Source organism: Chiloscyllium plagiosum, unplaced genomic scaffold (assembly GCF_037043375.1).
Source record: "Chiloscyllium plagiosum isolate Xiang-an unplaced genomic scaffold, Cpla_swu_hap1 HiC_scaffold_33, whole genome shotgun sequence".
NCBI classification, from domain to species: Eukaryota; Metazoa; Chordata; class Chondrichthyes; order Orectolobiformes; family Hemiscylliidae; genus Chiloscyllium; species Chiloscyllium plagiosum.
The window spans coordinates 13,451,090-13,460,319 of record NW_028270171.1 but is presented as its reverse complement, the minus strand read 5'-3'; the positions used below and the strand labels follow the sequence as shown (position 1 = coordinate 13,460,319).

Genomic DNA, 9,230 nt, shown 5'->3' with positions numbered 1-9,230 from the left:
TGGGTTTGATGTCACTCATCCTGCAATTTGGCTCACATCACTGGACTAAATGTCATCTCTTCACTCTTACCTCAGCTGACACCCCACTGGACAGGAATAACTGGATGGAGTTGTTGTAACTAAAATTCAAGTTATCATGCCCCACATGTGAGGTTGATATCTTATACTCCAGATTGTAAGACCTTTTTAATGATACTTTTGTCCAAGAATTATACTTTTTTTGGACTAATGCCTACAGTTTTAGGCAAACAGTGGGCAGGGAAGTTTCCATTCCTCAAGACCAAACATCCATTTCTCTAGACACCCTAAATCTTTGAATCCAAGTTCACTTCCAGATTTGCCCATCAAGTGTTCATCTCCACATCAATGTCTTTCTTCACTTTAGAAGGACTCCACAATTTGGAATCAAAAACTGCATGATGTGGGTGACCAGATCTGTTCATCTTTGTTATAGGCTTTGGGTGAGGTCCCTCAGGTTCTGGTTTCTACCCAGATGGTGGAACCAGCTAATGATATGATCTGAATTTGTCTGGTTATAGAGTTCCATTGGGAGCAAACATGACCAGGATATTCTAAATGCTACTGTTTACTTTTACCTCTGAGCCCAGCCTTAGGAGCCCATTGGGATTCAGACCAGCACAGGGGCCTGTGATCTTCACCCCTTGCCTTGTTACAGCCCTTAGCAGTGGGGTACAGAGTGGCTCATTTCTCTGTAGTCTGAATCAAACATGCAGCACCTGCTGAGCACCTTGATGAAATACCCATTCTGGCACAACTAGGAGTCCATCCACAGCAGGGGGAGTTCTTCCCAGCAGTAGCAATGTTATCCCACTGTATCTCCCTCACTTTCATGTACCTCCCGATCTGAAGACTCACTCCTAACACTGCTCCTCCGCTTTCAATAAACCTCAAGCGTGTCCACCCAGAGCTGGGATAATTCACTGCCGCCACACATTCCTGGGCCTCAGCTGAAGAATTTCTCCTGAACTGCATTGAATTAATACACATGCTCTCGTCATCACCTACAGCTGAAATGAGCAGGATGACAGTGATCTGGGAATAATACAGCAATGCTTGAGGTGAGATGCTTCCATCTGATTTACTCTTGCTGCTAAAGTCAGCAGTTTGCAGTCCAATCTGATCCTAGCTTCCTCCCAGCTTCCCATGTGCTGAAGGATTCTCCTGATGCAGTTTGATTTGACCCAGTGATGTTGAAGGAGCAGTGATTTCTCTCCAAGTTGGGGAGTGCTGTCATTCTGAAAGAAAATCTGGAGATGCTGACTCTCCTGTACAGCTGCTCCTTCATCTTTGGGGTTTCAGGGATCGTGGGTTAGGGAGGGGGCTCTCCTGGTGATAGTTTGAGTGAATTTTGTAGTGAGCATACACTGCAGCCTTCAGGGAGGGTTTAGGTCCTTAACATATTTATTCCCCAACGTAAAACCTTTTATTGTAAACAATCAAGTCAGGCCGACATACTCTCTCCAGTGCAGGCTGAGGCCATTCAGCCCATTGAGTCTGCACCAATTATCTGAACAGCATCCTGTTCAGACCCACCCAATCCTCTTAACCCTGCATTTCCCATGGCCGATTCACCGATCCTGCACATCTTTGGACTGTGGGAGGAAACTGGAGCACTCATAGGAAACCCACACAGGCACAAGGAGAGCATGCACACTCTATATATACACACACACACTCTCTGCGTCCACACACTAACCCGAGGCTGGAATCAAACCCAGGTCCCTGGTGCTGTGAGGCAGCAGTGCGAACCACTGAGCCACCACACCATCCTAAAGAAACATGCTGTTGCACACCAGTCGTGTCATACATCACAGAAGCAGACCCTTTGCCCCAACCTGTCCATGCCGACCAGATTTCCAAAACTGTACCAGTTGCCCTTGCCTGCATTAAGCCCATGTCCCTCTAAAACCTTCCCATTCATGTATCCATCCAATTGTCTTTTAAATATTATAATTGTACCCACCTCCACCACTTCCTCTGGCAGCTCGTTCCATGTCCACAGCACCCTCTCTCTGAAAAGGTTGCCCCTCAAGTCCCTATTTTAATCTTTCCCCTCTCACCTTTAGCCTATGCCCCTCTAGTGTTGCACTCCCACATCCCATCACAGGGTGGTTTTTATTGCTCAATCTTCAGTGTGCCAATCAGAAGGCTGCATTTCGTGCCCAGCCGCAGTAACCCTTCAGGAGGTGGTGATGAGCTGGTTATTACAGCCCACCTGGTGTGGGAGAGACCAGAATGCTGCTGCTGCTGCTACTGAGGGGGGCTTCCGGGACTTGGATTCAGAAACAGTGATATTGTTCCAACTCAGGATGGCGAGAGATTTCCCTGGGGCTTCGTCAGTGTTCTTGGGGCTGCATTCAGCCAGAAAATTGGAAACTATTCCACCACTTTTCATAACTTTGGTCTTGTAGTTGGTGGAGAGGCTTTGGCAGTTCAGGAGTTGAGAAATTCACAACAGAATTCCCAGCCTCTGACTTGCTCTCATCTCCATGAATATTTATCAGGGTTGACTCTGACCATGGTTCCATGTATAATGTTCAAACTTGTAACTCAATCTGAGAAGTAATGGCTAGACTGTAACCTGGTATTTGAATCAGATACTGGGTCAAAGTAACTTGCTTCCACCAATCCATCCGTCAAGGCTGTGATCATTCCCTAACATTGAGTGGGGACCTTCAATCCCCAAACTCTCACAGCACAACCAGTCCACTGGAGGCTGCTCAGTTCAACACATTCAACTTTATGTTGCAATTCTCTCATGTCCATTAAGATGTGAGTATGGACCATATCGAGTTGGGAGGCCAGTTTCTGAGCTGTACGTTCGACAGCATACAATGTAAACGGGATCAGGATCAGAATCTCTCCACTTGGAAACAACCTTGAGTTGAGGGCTAGTTCACCTTGAAACAATTAAAAACTGAACATGGAGTTGAAAAGTTGATCATGCAATATGTTTCTAACAGCAATTTAAACATGGAGGCCTGAGGCCTACTACATGGCTGACACACTCAGCACATTTACCGTTTTGGTTTGTAAACTGGGCTTCCTGAGACCTAAGGTCAAAGAGATCACAGCAGATTCAGAAAGGATCCACAAAGTACATCAGTTGCCTGCAGTAGATGACCCAAAAGCACTTCATTTCTGTCACTGTCAATCAATAGGCAAATGTTTAATGTCAACAAAATCTAGCCATTTTTCAATGGACTCCCAACACTGTCATTCAGAAAGTAGGAAGACAAATCACTCAGAGTAACAAACTAACAAAGTTCTGCAAATCTGTTTTCAGCATGTCTTAATACACAAGCTCAAATACAATAGTGAAATTTCAGAGTATGTTTTAATCTCATTTTCAGGTAGATATACTCAGAGAATTTGCACTTGTGTAAGAGGTCAATCACTAATTTCATCATCGACCAGTTGTCAATTCTAATTGGCTTCTGGATCCAATTCCCATTCTGCGCTGAATGGATTTGGCAGCTGATCGATTGATTCACTCAAGTGATTGGCCATCACTGATGATGTCATTTCCTGCTTAATAAAATGAGGTCTGCTCCTGGAATATAAATAAAAGTCCAAAGGTTGTGGTGATTTAGGTAGAGTTGGTGGTAATTTTAAGTTTGTCGTTGGTCTGTGACTTGTCTTGAGTAGGCAAGTAGTGCAATATTTGTCACAAAATGGCTTCCCAGGTTTGTCAAAACTATCACCAGGATTGTGAAGCTGCTGTCAACAAGCAGATTAACCTGGAGCTCACTGCCTCCTATCTCTATCAGTCTTTGGTGAGTGTTGTCTCTATTTATAATTGCTTCTATTATGTGAAGTAAAGTTTTCCTTATTTCAAATCAACTTGATACTCCTTGATAGATTGACTTTTATGACTCTTACCTGTTTCACATTTCAAGACAAATGTGGTGTTACAGCAACAATGGGGTGTGATACTGATGTGCAATATTGTATGCAAGGTGAAGTGTTCTTGGTTAGTGTACAATTCCCTGATATGGCTGTCATAGGCAGTAACTGTCACTTCCCTAGGGTTGTCAAAACAGGATATTTTACAGGAATAGCTTAGAAGCCATTTAGGTCAACCATATAGAGGTATGCATTGACCAGCTGCCTTTCTGCTGCTTTAATGTATTCTGGTATGTTTGGTTTATCTTCTGCTAATGCTAAATAAGCATCATACTAGATTTGATACTGTGAAAGGGAGTTATGGCAGTGTTTACCAATGATACTTGGCTTATCTGAGCAGAGGTATTTAATGTCAGCCTGTGACTGGCCTCTGCTTAAGTAGGCTCCAGTTAAGGCCTATTTACCTTTCTTGTCCACTTGTGTGGGTGGTCAGGTAGCCACTTGTTGTCCATCCCTTCACCTGGAGGAAGAGTCAATTTGCTGAAGTGTTGGTGGAGCCACAAGGTGGTTGGAGTGGTCTGAAATTTGACACTGACTGAAGAAATGGAGACCATCAAATCAGGATAGTATGAGAATTACAATGGCACATGCTTTTCTTCCAGTAATGATTTGCCCATGCCTTCTGAAGTGTTAGAATGTCCTATTGGGAAGGTGTTTAGTGAGCGTTGCAGGGTACCTGGTAGATAATGGACACTGAAGGGAGGTTGAGAATGCAGTACCAAAGGAGAGGGCTGTTTTATCCTGGATGGTGTCTCTTTCTTGAATGTTGCCGGTACACTCATCCAGACATGTGGTGAATATTCATCACACTCTGGGCTCCTCTGTTTTACAGGTCCTCTCTCATGAGACGGGAACAAAGTCCCTTGATCTGATGGAGGTGGGAACAGCTTTCATTGGTGAACCAGTTAGCTTTTAATAAGGATGGATCACTCACTTCCACTCTGACATGAGTTGGGCCCCTTTGTAATCCTTCCCCAACTGTTGGGGCCCTGTCTGGATCTGTCAAAACCACTAAGGTTGCCCAGACCCGAACCTTTCCTCATTAGAAAGGCAGTTGTATAGTGTATAATCCAGGGGTGATGCAGCTGGTCAAACCATTCTGCTTTATAAAAACAACTATCGACATTCTCTGGTAGAAGCACCAACAAAAGGAAACAGAATTTAAGACAATCCAACTACTTGGAACCCAATGGACTCAATTGCAACATAATAAAGGACATGTTCCCATGCCCACAACAGCCAAAAAACACCCCCTTTAGTAAATGGTAAATACAAACTCTGCTTCTTGCTGGCAGGAGAGTTTTCAGAGCATTCATGTAAGAAACATCTGTTGAAGCATGGAACCTAGTTTCAGAGTAACAGCTTCTCTGCTATGAGCAGTTTCTGCCTGTTAAAACAAACCAAGATTGGAGAATAACTGGCCACTCCCCTGTCATTGTTTGAAGAAGCTATTGCCAGACATGACAGCACCTCTGTCTTTATGACCCATCTTGAAGGGGACACAAACCAAGGACAAAACAAGCTGCTTAAAGGAGTAGCATTAATATAACATTCACTTGTGAGCATGATGGCTCAATGTATGTGTCAAATGTGGGTATAAATCTAATGGCTTAAACTGCTCAAGTCAAACCAAGCATAGTGCCTTGCAGTTTACCTGCAGATGGTGTCACTAGCTTGATGTAATGGTTAGGCAGCATCCAAGGAACAGGAGAATCGACGTTTCGGGCATAAGTCCTTCAGGAAGGGTTGAAGGGCTTATGCCTGGAACGTCAATTCTCTTGTTCGTTCGATGCTGCCTGACCTGCTGTGCTTTTTCAGCAACACATTTTCAGCTGATCTCCAGCGTCTGCAGTCCTCACCTTTGTCCTGATGTAATGCTTAATCTGAGTCGCATGAGGTTTTCCCTGTATCGGACTTTCCCTGATCAAGTTACACTTTTCTAATCACTCAGTTGCTTGCTTACAACTCAAAGGCTCCTCGCACAGGCTTTCCTCAGCAAACCCCAGGTCCCCTCTCTCTCATTCCATTCCACTCATTCCCTTCCATACTCTGATATGAACACATTCTACTGATCAAACGTATGGTACAGACAATCCCAATGATCTACAAGTTACACAACTTTCTCCTGACTAAACTAATGCCAGCAGTATCCATCATCCAACTTTTAGTTTAGCCCCAAAGAAGAATGTAGTGCCTTGCAGCAGCCTCATGGTTACTTTCTCATTGAATGGCAGGACTGGCTTGAGGGGCTGAATGGCCTACAGTCCGTGTTCTGATATCAGTTTTGTATCTCCATGTCCTGGTGACTGGGTATTACCCTCTGGTTAATGGTGACTGGAGTAGACAGCACTTAGTACTCCAGTGGCTTTCCTTGTCACCCAACTGAACCCTCACCTTGTTAAAGGTTACAATTTCAGTTGGTTCCATGTAGAATATTTGAAATCTACCATCCTAGACCTGGTGTGCACAGAAACAGACCCTCGAAGCCACTCTTCCATGCCGGCCAGATATCCCACATTAATCTCGTCCCATTTGGCACATCACTCTAAATACCTCCTTCCTTTATTGAAGAGTTTCAGTCCATGTCTAATATCTCCCAATTCTAATGGTGTTAATGAGCAGAAACATGAATTTAGTTTCTCTCCTCTGATGCTGTGCCAGACCTGCTGAGCAACTCTCCAGCTGTTTAATCCAAATTAAAACATGGATGTTGCATGTCCTCAGGAGGAAGCTGGGGTTAAGAGCTGCTGGCTCACTGGACAACACTGGTATATTAAAATCATTTGAGAATGCAGAGGATTAATAACTGCTTGAATAGTCGGTCTGATTGAGGGCTAAATTTAGTCTCTACTTCTGACAACTAGAATTGGGGCCAGTGATGTGTTAATGGGATGGAAATGGTTCTCTTTCAGATGTCGTACTTTGACCGGGATGATGTTGCCCTGCACCATTTCTCCCAGTTCTTCAAAGCTCAGTCCCAGGAGAAGCAGGAACATGCAGAGAAGCTGCTGAAATTCCAGAATCGGCGTGGAGGCAGAGTCCTCCTCCAGGATGTGAAGGTGGGAATGTTGGGGAGGGGAATGGCTGCTCTCCTGATGTGGCTTCAATCCATCAGTAACAGGGTTTGCTCATCCTGAAGGGGAAGTGAAGAACTGTTGCTTGTCTTTCCCATATGATCTCTTCCATCTCGCACTCACTGCATAGAAACAGGCCCTTTGGTCTACCATATCTATGCTGACCAAACTACACTAATCCCACCTACCTGCACTTAGTCCTTTGCCCACTATACCCTGGCATTTGAAGTATTTGTCCAGATGTTGCTGCAATGTCACTGGACTAGCTGCCTCCCCCACACTCAGGTGCTGCATTCCATATTTATCAAGTTTCCTGAGATCCCACTAAAACCCTTCCTCCTCAAATCATCCTCTGGACTTGAGGAAGGTTTAGCACTACACTGTCTCAGTGCCAGTGACCCAGGTCCAATTCCAGCCTCTGGGAACTGCTCAGTTTGCACATGGCACAAAGATGTGCTGGTCAGTTTGGTCATGAGGTTGCCCAGTTTCCAGGGATACACAGGCTACATTTTTCACTAAACAAGATTACAGGAATGGCTTGGGGCAGTGTGGACCCTCTGGAGGGTTGATGTGGACAAATGGGCTAAATGACCTGCTTCATCCCACTGTCAGCATTCTTAACTGTCCTTTGTTTCCATGTTTCAGAAGCCAGAGAGGGATGAGTGGGGTAACGGTCTGCAGGCAATGCAGGTTGCCCTGGACCTGGAGAAGAATGTGAACCAGAGTTTGCTGGATCTACACCAACTCGCCACTGCCCAGACTGACCCTCATGTAAGCTTTGCCACCTCATTCTCATCACTGCCTGACCCTCAGGGCAACACCTCACTGGCTGGTCTTTGTGGGTTTGAAATTCAATAATGCAACATTTGGGGAGATGTGATTTGGAGATGCCAGTGTCAAACTGGGGTGTACAAAGTTAAAACTAACACCAGGTTATAGTCCAACAGGCTTATTCAAAGCTCTAGCTTCCAAACTAATACTCTTTGACCACCTGAAGAAGCAGCACTCTGAAAGCCAGTGCTTCTGAATAAACCTGTTGGACAAAACCTGGTGTTGTGATCTTTAACTTTGTCCAGATGTAATATTGTAACCACCAGTGTGCATCTAGAATGATCAATCTTACAACTCCTCAGCAATAAGTTCAAGGAGGAACTTGGGTTATAATCTGGTGGGAGTGCTGAAGTGACATTAGCCACTGAATCCTCATTCAGGACTGTTGCAGTGTAATGGTCACCATACACCACAATACAACTCCGCTCCACTTAAATGGCAAGATGTGCCAGCTGAGAGGCTAATATATTCACCAGTCCACACTCTATAGTTTGCTGGATTTTTCAGGTTTGTCTAGAGCTAGTACTGTCCAGACAGTTTGGAGAATTCCCACTGCAAAACAGTCTTGGATTGTGTTAATGTAATGAGTTGTAATATTCCTGTGTTCCAGCTGTGTGACTTCCTGGAGACCCACTATTTGGATGAGGAGGTTGAGATCATCAAGCGACTTGGGGACTACATCACCAACCTGAAGCGTCTGGGAGCTCCTGAGAATGGGCTGGGAGAGTACCTGTTTGACAGGCTCTCGCTGGAGGACAGCAGTTAGTGGGGCATGGGGTACTGTCTGCTCTTGTCTGAATGCATTACTGACTTCACTTGGACAATCTGGCTTTCTTCCCCCACACCACCTGAATGGAAATGAATAAAATGTTCTAATGATCTTGCTTTTTGTCCATCATTTGCACCACTGATCCTTCTCTCATTTGTTTGCTATCTCTGGGGGGGCTTGATGTCAGTAATCATCCTGCAATTTGGCTCACATCACTGGACTAAAACATGGGGTTGTTGTAACTAAAATTCAAGCTATCATGCCCCACATGAGGTTGGGGTGTTATACTTTCTGGAGTATAAAACATTTTTAATGATTCTTTTGTCCAAGAATTATACTTTTTTTGGACTATGCCTACAGTTTTAGGCAAACAGAGGGCAGGGAAGTTTCCATACCTTGTCAAAAGATCAGCTCCAAACATCCATTTCCCTAAATAACCTAGATCTTTGATTCCAAGTTCACTTCCAGATTTGCCCATCAAGTGTTCATCTCCACATCAATGCATTCCTTCACTTTAGAAAGACTCCACAATTTGGAATCAAAAACTGCATGATGGGGGTGACCAGATCTGTTCACCTCTTTTGTTTTTTTATAGGCTTTGGGTGAGGTCCATGAGGTTCTGGTTTCTC

The 9,230-nt window shown here is 44.6% G+C and overlaps 1 protein-coding gene across 1 annotated transcript; it reads left to right on the top strand.

Annotated features, from left to right (window-relative positions):
* The first annotated feature begins 3,695 nt into the window (after positions 1-3,695).
* LOC148141219 (ferritin, middle subunit-like) lies at positions 3,696-8,598 on the top strand. Its single transcript, XM_087978134.1, has 4 exons — positions 3,696-3,797; positions 6,840-6,986; positions 7,647-7,772; positions 8,443-8,598. Exons 1-4 carry the CDS (start codon positions 3,696-3,698, stop codon positions 8,596-8,598), a joined length of 531 nt encoding a protein of 176 aa, XP_087834260.1.
* The last annotated feature ends 632 nt before the right edge of the window (positions 8,599-9,230 follow it).

Excerpts from the sequence above, each read along its gene's own strand:
- LOC148141219 (XM_087978134.1), top strand. The coding sequence starts at position 3,696 with ATGGCTTCCCAGGTTTGTCAAAACTATCACCAGGATTGTGAAGCTGCT. Across the intron at positions 3,798-6,839 it reads CCTATCTCTATCAGTCTTTG|ATGTCGTACTTTGACCGGGA; the intron begins GTGAGTGTTGTC and ends GTTCTCTTTCAG. Across the intron at positions 6,987-7,646 it reads TCCTCCTCCAGGATGTGAAG|AAGCCAGAGAGGGATGAGTG; the intron begins GTGGGAATGTTG and ends TCCATGTTTCAG.